The 14,809-nt window shown below is 41.4% G+C and overlaps 1 protein-coding gene across 1 annotated transcript; it reads left to right on the top strand.

Annotated features, from left to right (window-relative positions):
* The first annotated feature begins 7,107 nt into the window (after window positions 1–7,107).
* snx15 (sorting nexin 15) lies at window positions 7,108–13,302 on the top strand. The gene is made up of 7 exons (XM_082528752.1): window positions 7,108–7,320; window positions 7,880–8,036; window positions 9,633–9,748; window positions 9,918–10,197; window positions 10,296–10,454; window positions 10,799–10,996; window positions 12,689–13,302. The coding sequence occupies exons 1-7, from the start codon at window positions 7,222–7,224 to the stop codon at window positions 12,820–12,822; spliced, it is 1,143 nt and encodes a 380-aa protein (XP_082384878.1). The 5' UTR covers window positions 7,108–7,221; the 3' UTR covers window positions 12,823–13,302.
* The last annotated feature ends 1,507 nt before the right edge of the window (window positions 13,303–14,809 follow it).

The following is a 14,809-nucleotide window of genomic DNA, read 5'->3' as shown; positions in this document are numbered from 1 at the left end:
GATTAAAACTGAGCATCTTTTCTCTGTAAAGGTATAAAATATGTTGTTGGAGCCTGGTTGAAAATGTCAGGTTCGTGCTGCCGTGACTTTATTTTCTGTGTCGATTCTGGGTTAAAGCTGGTCACACTCATGCCGATGACAGATTATTTCATGCCAGGTCTAACAATGTATATCTCTGTTGGAGACAATATTTGGGCGCAGCCAATCTAAAAACTAACATCCTCCTGTCCCAGATGGAGCTCTAAATCTTTCTCCAGCTGTTGTTGACCTTCATCGAGTTACAGTAAGAGAAGTTACAAACAAACCCTACAGAATTTACTTCCTAGAAGTAACAGTAGACTTCTAGGAAGAGAGTATGTGTGTGGGGGCATGTTTTTCACCCTAATTGTCCAGTTTGCTGTACACTGATGTGATTTATTATGACATACAAGTTAGACAGAATGAAGGCAGAATGCTTGGATTTATAGTTGCCGTAAATGTTTGCATAAATGAATCATACTCGTGTGTGTTTCATGTAGTGCAATGGTGCAAACTTTGATTTTACACTTTGCAATTCTCCCTCTGCTCTTACAGTGTAACTATAACAAAGAATCTTGCTGGCTGTCTGTGAGATAGATGTGTTATCTGTGTCTTCTCAGGCTGCTTGTTGCTCTCTACTCCTCCATGTCTGCACAGTGTTTTTGCCCTTTACACGACCCTGGTGCTGTTTCTTTCTGTCTCTGCTAAGCAGGTTCAAGTAAACAACTTGCAGTGACAGGTAACTGCAGAAACAGTTAGTAACATGTTCATGTAACTGAACCCCTGCATGTGTATGCTTGTTCCGTGCTTGTTGCTTTCACAGATGTGACATGTTACGGCACTTAATTTCAAACTTTTTTTTATCTGACTACTTAATCAGTTTTTTTTGTAGTGATACGTCCAGTATAGTCCACTGACTCCAACAGCTCGGGCTTTCAGAGTCCTGTGACGTTACTGCAACCCTTACTAGTATTTATGTACACCTGGCTAGTTTTGGGTTGGGACCCCCTTTTGGGTTCAGAGCTGCATTAATTCTATGCAATATAGATTCAGCAAGGCGCTACAAACTTTCCTCAGAGATTTTGCTCAATATCGACATGATAGCATCACTCAGTTGCTGCAGATTTGTCAGCTGCACGTGCATGATACGTTTCTCTTTCCACCACATCCAAAAGGAGCTCTGTTGGATTTAGATTTGGTGACTGTGGAGATCATTTGAGTTCAGTGAACTCTGTGTCCTGTTCAAGAGGCCACTTTGGAATATATACAGTCAGACAAAAGATAAACTAGAGTGGTGACTATCTGTTGGCAAGCGGAAAGCCTTTATGATCGGCATTAAAAAGTAGATCGAATATGAGTGAAAACATAAAGAAAGATATACAGAAGATTTTTGTGTTATAGATCAGGCCATGATCTTCTTATATGCCATATTTGTCTTCAGGGACTATTTTATGTCTTCCAGAAACAGTGTGGTGCCTGTTTATTTCATTTTCAGACTTCACCACTGGTACATGTTCTTCTCCATGTGGATATGCCTCGGTCAAACCTTAACCAGTGGTAGGGAGGGGTGTCTAATTTAGGATGTGTGACATTAAATCTATTTATACTCTGCTGTTATTCAGCTTAGTCATTGTGCCAGGCTTTTGCTACCTGATGTCGCTAATTTTAAAACCTTTCTAAATGTCTTCTGCTGACTATTTAAATATGCCCAAGAATAAAATCTAACTTTATAACCAGTGTTTGGCAGCTGCATATCTACATGACGCACTCATGCTCACTTCTCCTATTTCATCAAAGTCAAACACACGCCATCTGTTTCTGTTTTTATCTCGGCCTGTTGATCATGTGTGCGTAAGTGGCAGAGTCAGGTTGTAACAGAGCTGCTGAGCATTGGCTGATGTGGACACACTGTGCTTTCCAGCTGGGAAGTATTGAGGATACAAGGAAAAGTTGCGGAATATGCTCTGTTTTTCTGTAAAATCAGCAGAACATGTGGGGAAAACTGGGAGGAGGAGTGAGTAGATCAGGAAACAGGAGACTGGAGGAGGGAGGAGAACTAGGAATGAGGGGAAAGAGCAGACAGGCAGAGAGAGGGCAGGGATGTGTAAACATGTTTTTGAGCTGAGGGTGAGGAATATATTGGAACAAAAATTTGGAGCGGAGCACAGCTCGGGGTATTAATGGAAACAAAGCCTAGAGCGACAGAGTTAGTGTCAGTTACTGTTAGTTAGTGTCCTTTTCACACATGTTGTCTCAGCCCTGTGAGGTTTTCAGTTCTGCTTAAACAGAGTTTACAGGATAAATTGGTCAAAACCTAAGCAGCATCTGAATCCTCGGAAAACCGAATCAATCCCAACTTGGCAATAAAACAAGAACGAAAGAACATTAGCCATCATCACAACAAGTTCACAGAGGACACGGAGGGACTGATTCACTCCTAGACTTGTCTTCTTTGTTTATGCCTTTGGCAGAGGAGGAGGGGATGTTCTGCTGGAGTCTATAAGCCAGCACACAGACCCCCACAGCATAATAACAGAGAGGAAAGAGGGCCAAAGTTGCTGCATAGTTTGTTTTTTCAGTGGAGGGGGGAAGAACACAGGGATTACTGTACAGTACCTGTGGTTCAAGGTCACAGTTCACATTACCATAGTAACTGATTGTGTAACAAGATCAAAGTAGGGCAAATTAGGAGCTGATTAGAAGCACTATGTGAAAACTTCTTGCTTAGATTTTTAAAGTTTAGATTAGTGTCAGTCAGTCAGGGCTCGAGTGACCATCTCACTGAATGCAGTCATTCATGCACACACACATATATGGCTACACCAAGAATCGTCTGATCCCCGTGAGAGAGTTTATTTAGTAAGACAGCATGTGCTTGGGAGGAGAGGGGAAAAAAGGAAAATAATCAGCAGTTCAGACCAGTTCAGACCAGTCTGGCCGAGAGCTTACGCTTTCATCTCATTGTTTCAAGTTCCCTGCAGTGAGCTCTCGCATTCAAAGTTCACACCGAACGAATGAAGTTCGGGGAAATGCTGCTTTAATCTCATCTAAAAAGTGCAAAGGTGTATTCACAGATTGATTTGTTCACCTCTTCAACAAACATGAGCATGTTTGTCTTTTGGATCTACAGCCAACAGAACACGCGCGGCTACATTTTGTGTCCTGGATAGAGGGGAAAGGAAGAATCCACCAATGTGCTGCACTGGTGATACAGAGAATGACTTACAGAGCGAAACATACAATTAATCAGACTGCACGTGGACTTTGAGCCATATTGTTTAACGTTAGCGCTCTCAGTTATGCAACTAATATATTGTCCCTCAGCGGGGATATCTGATCTTGCCGACTGTACATTTCGTAACTTTTCTGCTTGTACGCTCTCTCTTCTTCTGATTGTTTTTCTGCCCATTAAGCAGCGCCTCCTGCTTCTTCCTCTGACAATGAGAATGAATGACCTAGTTTCCTCTCACAGACAAAGAGTAGCCTGTTCGGTTTGGAAAGCCTCCCTCTCTTTAATTTTGCATGAATGGAGATAATTAGTCAGTTCTCCTTAAAAATGCACCATTAAGAAAAAAAAATATATATAAACGATCGAATATAATACACCTCACACAGATGCGGGACACACTGCTGAAATCACAGAGCACACAATACTGTAACATACACACGACTTCTGCTTTTAAGCTCTGTGAAAAATATACTTGACATATTTAAAAGAATTCCTTCCTTTGTATTCCCATCACCTTCTCTGCCATTACAGCATTTTTCTGCCCGGTTCTCTAAACCCTCTCCCCTCTGTTGAGCCCCTCTCTATATAACTAACCACCTCCTCTTGTCAGCAGGAAACAGTGGTTGCAAATTATGTAAGAAGGCCCCCTTTCTGTGATAAGAATGCAAAACAGCTGAGCCATGTGAAGAGCTTTGCGACAGCTTCTCCTGTGTGAGCAGAGTGGCGCAGCGGAAGCGTGCTGGGCCCATAACCCAGAGGTCGATGGATCGAAACCATCCTCTGCTATTTTTACTCGTTCCACCCAAACAGAGATTAGACATCCTGCACTCCGCACGGACGATCTGATATCGTCGTGTTGGCGTTGTTCCCACATCATCATAATAAATGTTGTTCCAAGTTCAACATTGCAAGTGACCAATCACCTTCTTGTGACGTCACACTTCTGCGACTTCGAAATACCCACCTTAAAACAAATTTTCTTCCCCCTAGCATATTTATATTGTTGTTTCTGAATACTGTTCTTGTATTTGTTTATCTATGCATACAATTCTTTTGTAAGTACAACACCATTATTGTAGTACTGTTTAATTCCATTTGTATTGTACTGATGTTTAATTAAAGGTTTAAAAAAAAAATTTTTTTTTCTTCACTTGTGCCCGCCTCTGTCTGTCAATCCAGCGCTCCGCTTCACTTGCGAGAAAAAGCCGCCTGTCCGCCGAATTTGTAGTCCTTTTAGGATACGTTTCAAACGGTAATTCAATTCAATTCAATTTTATTTATATAGCGCCAAATCACAACAAAAGTCGCCTCAAGGCGCTTCATAGGTACAGAGAAAAACCCAACAATCATATGACCCCCTATGAGCAAGCACTTTGGCGACAGTGGGAAGGAAAAACTCCCTTTTAACAGGAAGAAACCTCCGGCAGAACCAGGCTCAGGGAGGGGCGGGGCCATCTGCTGCGACCGGTTGGGGTGAGAGAAGGAAGACAGGATAAAAGACATGCTGTGGAAGAGAGACAGAGGTTAATAACAGATATGATTCAATGCAGAGAGGTCTGTTAATACATAGTGAGTGAGAAAGGTGACTGGAAAGGAAAAACTCAATGCATCATGGGAATCCCCTGGCAGCCTACGTCTATTGCAGCATAACTAAGGGAGGATTCAGGGTCACCTGCTCCAGCCCTAACTATATGCATTATACATATGTTCCTCACTTGGCTTGCTGTTTGTTTGCTAGTGATACGCTACTTGACGACAGCATTAGCTAACCAGTGTTCTCTAGACCAGCGTTCCCCAACTTTTTTGGTGTTTCGTGGCCCGGGGGTTGGGTCAGGCAAAATTGCAGGGACACCGTGTAATTGTTGTCCCTGGGAGACTGTGTAATTAAAACATTAACACGATGGCCCAGGACAAATTTGTAAATTTCTGGATTACTGTTAATCTCCATGGAATCAAGAACTCATGTCCAGTTTCACAGCTATGGACCAGTTAATTATGTTTCCAGGTGATATTTTGATTCACACAACCATTAGTCTAGGCCTTTTAGTTCAAATTCTATTCACTTATGTTTGTAAAATGATCAGGGAAGCTACTGCAATTTTGCCTGACAACATTTTTATGACAGCTATATTCACCTGTACATTTATTATATATTATAATACATTGACACGCAATTCTCTGGAGAACACTGGTTCGCAAGTAGCCTATCACTAGCAAACAAACAGCTATCAATTTCAGCCATTTCAAGGAAAATATATGTATAATGCTTACTGTTTATTAAAGAAAAGTGTCTTGAGTGGAATTCAAATTGCTGGATCGGCGGACAAAAGGCGGTTTCTCGAACAACATTTGTTTTTGAAGGCGGGTATTTTTCGAAGTCGCAAAAGTATGACGTCACAAGAAGGTGATTGGTCACTTGTAATATGGACCCTGGAAAAACATTAATTATGATGATGTGGGAACAACGCCAACACGAGGATATCAGATCGTCCAGAATGGACATGCAGGTGATCTATATGGACCTGAATATGACATTGCAGCATGACTACAGCCTGCTGAGCTGAGTTTCTTAGTCTGTCATTTGGTATGCTAAACATTTTTCTTATAGTTTAGCTGGTAATTTGCCAGAGAGACAAGCAGAACCAATAAAGATGACAACGGACCTGTGAGCGTCAGCCTAAACTCAGAATCTTGTTCAAAGCTTTGAGAGGAAGGCTTTGGACCATTGAATATGAGGATCTTCAGGATATTTTGACAATTTCAAAGCCTTTGTGTTGCTGTAAATAGGTGAATCAGATATAGCAACTAAACATGCCTCTGATCATTACATTTATATCCTATGGGAAACAGATAAAAGCTTAGGAATACAGTGGTAGGGGATGTTAGACAATATGCACAGCTGGAGCTTCCTCAGTACCGTCTGTTGTTGTTCACTTTGTTCTATTGTCTCAAAAAGGGTATGTCCAACACTTTTATGTGCCTTTTTTTTTTCTTTTAGCGTCATCTTTGATGGAGAATATGTTTCCTTTTAGCATCACAAACACAGTTTTGGGGGGTTTATATGAGGAAAAACACAACAAGTCATACAAATAAAAATGAATATCTTAATTTAAAATGTTTAAATTAAGTGTCTATGCTGTGTTGAAAACTACGAAACATTAGAGCACCCCCTGGAGTATTTCCCTGATAATTACATGTTTAATACAAGTTGGGGGGCATTTTTATGACTGTGACAATGTGACTAATCAACGGTGACTGATCGACAACAATATTAAAATCAGAGAAAGGTAAAGTGAGTAACATTATGGTTACAGTGGATATGGATACGGTTGGCCCAGTCCTGTTATCTTCATATATTCATAAAATTATTGCTACATAAATTTATATATCTATATATACTTTTAATATATTATTTCATCTTACTATTCCAGTTTTAACAACATTTGAAAAAACTACCACATATTGAATGGCCAGAGCCTTTCTTTGTGTAGTTTGCATCTTCGCCCCGTGTTTGCGTGGGGTCTCTCTGGGTGCTCCGGCTTCCTCCCACAGTCCAAAGACATGCAGTTAGTGGGGTTAAGTTAGTTGGTAACTCTAAATTGCCCATAGGTGTGAATGCGAGTGTGAATGGTTGTCTGTATGTGTTATCCCTGTGACTGGATCCATTATAGCTTCTTAGATTTAATTTATATAACAAAGAAATAAAGAAAAAAGTACGTAAAAACCATGGACTCATTTTTTAAAAGTATTTTTTTAAATGTTTAATTTATTTTCATGTACCTACTGGAGGAAATAAATTGTTTAACATTAAACTGAATAGTTTGACGTCTCGTCTCTCCTACGTAATCACGCATTCGTACACGTCACCAACCAGGAAATGAGTACATCCACGGAGAGGAGGGGCGAAAGAATCACAACAGAGCCTTTGACCGTTCGCGTTTTGTGCCGTTTTTCTTTTATTGACGAGAGCAAATATGTCACGGAAACTCAAAGAAGACTATTATCGGTTCTTCTCCGTTGCCGACCCACGCACACACGAGAAGGGCCACACCGAGTACAAAGTGACGGCGAGGGTGAGTTTACACTGTTTATCTCTCCTTAGCTACAGCGTCATTAATTGAAACCTATCGTAGAGTCGGGTGTAATCATGCTTAATGACTACGTGGTTAGCTGTTTTGCTTATTAATTGACAAAACGTATTTTAACTTGAAATGCGTAGCACAAAGGTGTTAGCTTAGCGCTGTTCTCTTTGGTCTTTTACATCAGTTAAAAGTAAGTGACTTGGTATTATTATAAGTAGTGTTCATTTCTAACGAAGTAGAGTGACAGGCGCCCGCAGCTAGCTCATATAAATAAACAAATAACTATACAACGGGCCTTTTATTTGAGGCAGTGGTGCACAATGAGCAGCCCAATGAAACAGAGAGAACTTGTGATCCAGTTCATGAGCACCCGCATGACTACAGAGGCATGCGTATAAAGTCAAAGAGGATCAAGCACTCATGGCTCTCCCTTAAATTTATCATTTAAATCGTGGCCTCTGCAGTGTTGCCAAAAAGCAAACTTGCTGTGTCTCATTGTTAAACATGCAGCCAGGTAAGCGAGTTTTACTTTATATTCTATCATCTGCAGTTTGTGTCCAAGCGTCACCCAGAAGATGTGAAGGAGGTGGTTGTGTGGAGGAGGTTCTCAGAGCTGAAGAAGCTCCATGGGGAGTTGGCCTACACACACAGGAACCTTTTCAGAAGAGAGGAGGAGTTTCCACCTTTTCCCCGAGCACAACTTTTTGGTACATGAGTAAAGATTGTGTTATGCTTTAGATTCCTGCGGAGCCTTTCATGCAATTGTTGTGCTTAATGTCTTTCATTCCTGTTTTGAGACTTTCGTCACAATTCTTGTGACATTTCCTGTCAGATTTCCTTGTCTTTATGAGAAGTGACATGTTTAGGGTCGGTCTTTTTGCTTTGGTTTGTGAGTTTTGCCCATCGTGGGCTTTACTTTAAAGCAGCTGTGTTGTTTGTTTTTGCTGATGAACTGAGGGTTGTCTTGTGGTAGTGTGGCCGAGCGGTCTAAGGCGCTGGATTAAGGCTCCAGTCTCTTCGGAGGCGTGGGTTCAAATCCCACCGCTGCCAGCGTGAGGTGCTCTTTTAAAATTTCATTATTTACAGCAGGTAGCGCCATTTATTTTAATCTGACTCTTCCTGACAGAACCCCAGAGGGATTTGTGTCTCTATTTAAATATCTTGAAGTGACTCATGAAACTAATTTTCTGAGAACTGTTCAAAATGTTGGATCAGACCTTTCCAAAAATGTGCTATATGTGCTAAATTTGTTATAATGAGATGCATTGGATATGCTCTTTTAAAATTTCATTATTTATAGCAGGTAGCTCCATTTGTTTTAATGTGACCCTTCCTGAAAGCATTCGAGGGGAGCATGTGTATGTGTTCTCTAGAGATGCTTTGCCTTCCTCCTGCACTCTATTTGCATGAGTGTTGAAAATGAAAAGCAGCTGTGCTGTATTTTTTATCAGATCATGCTGATGAGAAAAGTCTGAATGGGAGGTGGGCAGTTTTGTGGTAGTGTGGCAATTATGCAAACCTGAACTCTCTTTGGACCTTGTTGTGATGTGTACAGCAACATCGACCAATCAAAGTTAATTTCACAGTTAGCATGTCAGAACTGTGGAGTACAGTCCTCCCTTCAAATGTATTCTGAGAAAGCTAAAATGAGGTAGGATAGTGAGTCGTAGCCTTTCAGCAGGTAGTGTGGCCGAGCGGTCTAAGGCGCTGGATTAAGGCTCCAGTCTCTTCGGGGGCGTGGGTTCGAATCCCACCACTGCCATGTAAACATTTTCATTTGGCAGTGGAGAGAAAAAAGGAAGTTTAAGACACACCTCTATTTGTCTTTATTAGAAGCATCATGTTTAGGGTTGGCCTCCTTGCGAAACATTGTGTGTAAAAACTCAAGTGTAAATATGGTTCAGCAGGAGCAGCACATTCCGGGAATGGTGCGACTCCCTGCAGAGAGTTTTGTTGTCGATGGAGACAGTGTCAGGTAACTCAGTCTGTGGTCCGCTGTTCCTCATTCTCATGCTGGTCCGTCAGCCAGCTGAAGAGAAGAGCAAAGTTATGGTACACAAAGAGCTGAACTGGCTTCATTTTTCAGTGGTTACTAAAATCAAACTGCAAACGCAGCAAATCAGTTGAGCCATACCTATAAACAGTCATGATTCATGAGTTCATTCAACTTTTCATGCCCTGCTTAATATGATGGCAGCAGTTTTAACCTCGACAAATGGCGATTACTTAACACTAACACTAACGGCAGCTTCAGAAGTGAAAAAGAAATTGTAACACTTCCCTTTTGTCTCTTGTAACTTTAGGAAGGTTTGATGGGGCTGTGATAGAGGAAAGGAGAAAAGCAGCAGAGGCCATGCTTCAGTTTACTACCAGCATTCCTGCTCTGTATAACAGCCCACAGCTGAAGGAGTTCTTCAGAGTAAGACACACTCAGAGAGGCACTCTTACAATCAAAATCAACCATTACTCAAATTTCAACAAACATTAAAAGACGGAAAAGAAAAATGAAACGTGTGCCAGGTTAACATTCGTTATATTACCAGACCCCTTTTCTCTAATGCTGCCAGTCTATCCCTTCCCTTACTCAGGGTGGTGAGGTAACAAGGCCTCTGGATGCCACACCTCTCTCTTCTGCGGGGCCTCTGCCTCCTCCTCTCATCCCCCTCCCCAACCGTAGGGCATCAGACTGTGAGCCTGCTGAGGAAGAGGAGGGCAGGGAGGCTCCCACCTTGCCCCAGGATCTGGGCAATAACCTGAGCTTAGAAGTGGGAGAACCAGAAGTGGCAGCTGAAGCCTACAATGAGATCGGAGGATCTCCAACAGAAGAAGAGCAAGAGGAGCTTAGCGACACAGAGCTGGATGACCGAGGTAGAAATCTCACAATGTGTGATGGTCTGTTATGTCCTCATTTAATTCTTATATTCTTACAGTTGTTCTCACTTTTTTGATCCGTGTTTTCCCTCCAGTCCCATCTCCATTCACGGACCCCGAATCAAAAGAGACCCAGGAAGAATTCGACTCACTGTTTGACTCTGTGGCTGAAGGACTCCCATCCCCAAAGGAAGAAGTTCCTCCTCCACTATCTGATAATGACTTGGCTGTTTTTGATCCCTGCTATAAACAAGGTGATGCCAAAATAAATGTGAATTTAATCATATAAAGCTGATTTTAATCTTCCCGAATATGTGTCTTATCCATTAACGCTTTTACTTACTGTGTCAGTGGATAAGAAGATGTCTGTGATCAGTGTTTTTTGAGGCTTCCTGATAACATATACTAGTGTAAATGTCTTTATACATTTATGCTGGAGCTCTATTAGGACTTAACTGCTGTTTCTGGTTAAAAGCATCACAATCAGTGATTTATTTTAGATAGTGACTTTTTAAAACCTAACAAATAAAACATAAGACATAGTTCACTAAAGACAATATCACTACTACTACAATATCTCTTTTTCTTTGATTTACAGATAGATCCAATTCTTCCACCGACCACTCAGAGTTATTCTCACTACCATCAAACAGTGTGGACGGAGAGGACGGGGGTTACTTAAACCAAGCTGCCAAGGAGCTGACAGCTGCCATGGAGAGGGAGAAGGAGGGAGAAATTAGTTCTGCCATTTGTGGATACAGGATGGCAGTGGATATTCTGATCACTGGAGTACAAGGTGAGCCCTCAGTGTACAAAAGTATCAGTGGGTGGGTGGAGAAAGAGAGAGATACTCCTGTAAGAGGTAAAAATACTGATGAAGGAGCCGAGGAGGTGGTTACTACTACTTACTACTACTACTAGGTGGTTGTCGCAGTGGTGGAAAATTAGAATTACTAATCTGCTGTGAGCATTCTGAGTTCAACAAAAACCTTTTATGTTTTTTTCACATGGAGCATTTTACTCGAATGCTCTCTGTCATGTCTATTTCTGCGTCAATTATTAAAACAGCTTTGTTGCTATGGCAATAGACCATGAAATCAGTTTGTCAACTGCAGAACCTGCAGAATGCCAGACGGTGCACCGTGTCCAAATGAAAAATAAATTGTGCGGTTAGGTTTACAGCTGTGACGCCTCACCGACCATATTCAAGCACTTTGTCCGATGTGCTGCTACCACGCCGATAAATGCGCCGTTAACAACTTTACTCTCCTGCGTTAGCTGTTATTTTGCTATAAGCTGTTGTGTTACTGACAAGTAAGTTCTGACATCAGTTGTCTATGGTGAATTGTGCGTTTCTTTATGGCCAAAGGGAAATGTTGCACTTGCAACAGTTCTACTCTTCGTCTAAGGAGCGTGGATTGTGACCTACACCCATTTTCACACCTTGGCTCGTGTAGAGGATCATTAGGGGGTCTACGACCCTCCTGGGGGACGCTCCCCAATGTCTAGAGGACCAGAATCAACTTTCAGCATGTCGACACGCACCGTGTGTCCTGATGTGCAGGTAGTGTGGCCGAGCGGTCTAAGGCGCTGGATTAAGGCTCCAGTCTCTTCGGAGGCGTGGGTTCAAATCCCACCACTGCCACTTTAACCTTTTCAGGTGTGGAAAGTACAGTTCAGTAGCTTCATAAGAAGAACTGTGTTTAGAGTTGCTCTTTTTTGCAAAGCTTTGGTTAGTGTGTGAGAACTAATTTGTGCCCATTGTGGCTCTTACCTCTTTAAATGCAAAGATGCTGTACTGTATCTTTTTCATGTCTGTGTGGTCAAGTGGTCAGGAGGGTAAACTCTGCTAACCTTCTGACAGTGGGCTGGTGTTTTTTTTGCAAGGTAGCGTGGCCGAGTGGTCTAAGGCGCTGGATTAAGGCTCCAGGCTTTTCGGGGGGCGTGGGTTCGAATCCCACTGCTGCCAGGGTTGTTTTCCTTTTCCTAATCATCTGTATATTGTAAAGCACTGATAATGATTTGTATTATGCTTTTTTATGCTATCTCTCATACAAACAGCAATATAATGGTAGATGGTCATATTAAATGATAATGAGGTCAGTGCATGTTTAGACTCATGGACTCAGACTGCTGCAAACACTATGTTTCCAACACTTAGCTCTGTATGATGTCCATCAGGTTGGATGTGCCTGTTATGGACACCTCAGACATAGAGTTCTGCCTTTTGTTTACGAGGGGGGAGCCAATCAGAAGAAAGCTGTATTAAAAGGAGAGGTTGGGAAGCTGTAATAGCTTGTCTCAAACAAATAAATAAGGATTATTTTCATATATTCTAGTTGAGTCCAAGAATGCGAAGTTAAGAATGAGCATAACGTGTCCCTTTTGTTGTCTTTGTCAGTCTCCTCTGTTCTGTTACACTTTTCAGATAAACCCTCCACATGTACAATATTATACACTAATCATTTTTATCACTGTGTCTATGCAGGAGACACTGATCCAGTACGCAGGGAGTCTGTGATGCGAAGGACGGCGCAGTACCTGAAGCACGCTGAGATGTTGGTCGAAAAGCACTCCTCACCCTCTCACACTCACACACCTGCACATGCAGAGGACCACTAGATGCACGTTCGTGTATTGACGCACAATGTACAATATATGAGAGAAGCTGGAACACAATGGAGCTCAGGGTCGTGGCATACACGGGCATGTCACGCAAAGGCATACTGACGAAAAGTAGAGATAAACAGTTTCACGGATACGTGCACATACGGACATTTGGACCGTGGCATTCCCAAATACAACCGCATCCACGTGGAAATGAAACAACATGGCACAAACATACAGACCCACACGTCTGAGGTACACACTACAGTACAAACTGGATCTTTAGTTGCCTTTGTTTTGAAAAACTTGTGACTCACAAAATCTACATATACAGAAACTGAACGTAGCTGTTAACTTATTGGATTAATGCATCTCTTCTTCTTTTTGTCTTTCCTTTACATTGTCCTCTTCTTGAGCACAATAATGTATAAGTGTATCAGTGATTTACATTTTTGCACAATCTTTTGTTAATAAATATGATTTTAATTTAAGTGAGTAAGATTCCTTCGCTTCTTCGCTACATTTTGAAACACTGGCTTCACTGCTTCAGCCAACAGTGTTACCAAGTCTGTAACTACAGCTGTCCACAATCAGTCAATCAATTCAAAATAAATGTGGTTTTACTACAGGTAAGTAGTAAAAGTGCAAACAGTGTCAACACCTTTGTGCTATTTGGAATAAATCACTCATTTTTTAATAAATTAAACTGAGCTCTATCTTCTAATTACCTGTTTGAAATGAGTACACGTGACATAATTGCAGTAGTCACATGAATAAATCCGATTTTGAAAACGATGGCAACATATAAAAAGTACATTAAATCTCCCTAAAGAATGGTTGTTTTCCTCAGTAAAGATGCAAATAATCATTTTGCCCCTTAACAGATCCAACTGTCTTTTATTATCTAATCTAATAAGGGCACACAAATAAATTATTAAGGGGATTATGTTGTCTTTAGGCCTTTCATGGTCTTATATTTGTCTTTTCGGTTCAATATAAGCAGCAGATAAATAAAAGTGTGCCCATTTTGAACTACAAATGCTGAATAATAGTTTTGCGTGGTCTGCTTTGATTTCACTGTTTGGCTCAGGAACTGTTCCAACAACTGCTGTGTAATGTCATGTGCTAGCTGGAGCAGGAGCCTGACCAGGAGTCATGCTAACCATGCCACCTTGAAAACACTGATTCAAACTAAGTAAGCTTGGATGATTAAGACCAGTGTGACAAAAAAGTACTGGTCATACCTGTAAAACAGGTGTCTCCCTGTTGCAGGCATAGATACTGAAGGTTTTATCTGTCGCACTGCATAGGGGGTGGGTCATACTGAGCATTTGGACTATGAGGGCATTCACTTCATCCTGTTTCTATTTGGAGGAATGAGACTATTCCCAGTGTCCCTCACAATCGCGTTGCATGTGGGTCTGCAGTAGCAAGGCATTACCTCTGAGAGGCACTGTTGACTTATTGGATTATAATCACTAACAAACGCTGTAGTGCAGAAACTCATGCTCCCTGTTCATGTTAAAATCAAGGTAAATGTCATATTTGTTTTTCCCAGATGAACAATTTTGAGCACAAAGCAGTGAACTGGGGAGGAAACTGAAACCTACTTGTAGCCGAACTCTTCTGCCTTCAGCTATACTACTTAATGAAAAATTGATGCTACAGGTTTTGCTTTTTTGCATGCCGAGTTGGATGTTAAAAAAACGGCAAGATGGTCCAAAAAATATTGTGACTATATCTGCATATACTTGATCAGTCAAATCAATTTTTCATGCATTTTTGTGACCAAGTATGTAAATGAAGCTAAACCACGATACGCACCGACTACCTTTTTGTTAGGGGATATTTTGGATGTTTGACTAAGAGGAAAGAGATGAAATGCCAAAAAAAAAAAGATGGAAAAGAGAAAAAAAGATCACAGCCAGCACCAGAATCCCTTCTCTGGAGAGGAGAGAGGGATTGAGTGAGCGCTGGAAGGACAAACAGATGGAGAGGTGAC

This window comes from Aulonocara stuartgranti (assembly GCF_965226115.1).
Source record: "Aulonocara stuartgranti genome assembly, chromosome: 3".
NCBI classification, from domain to species: Eukaryota; Metazoa; Chordata; class Actinopteri; order Cichliformes; family Cichlidae; genus Aulonocara; species Aulonocara stuartgranti.
The sequence above is the reverse complement of the archived record's forward strand: the minus strand, read 5'-3'. Positions and strand labels throughout refer to the sequence as shown.

Coding starts and splice junctions, on each gene's coding strand:
- snx15 (XM_082528752.1), top strand. CDS start 7,222: ATGTCACGGAAACTCAAAGAAGACTATTATCGGTTCTTCTCCGTTGCC. Junction 7,321..7,879: donor AGTACAAAGTGACGGCGAGG/GTGAGTTTACAC, acceptor TATCATCTGCAG/TTTGTGTCCAAGCGTCACCC. Junction 9,749..9,917: donor AGCTGAAGGAGTTCTTCAGA/GTAAGACACACT, acceptor TCCCTTACTCAG/GGTGGTGAGGTAACAAGGCC.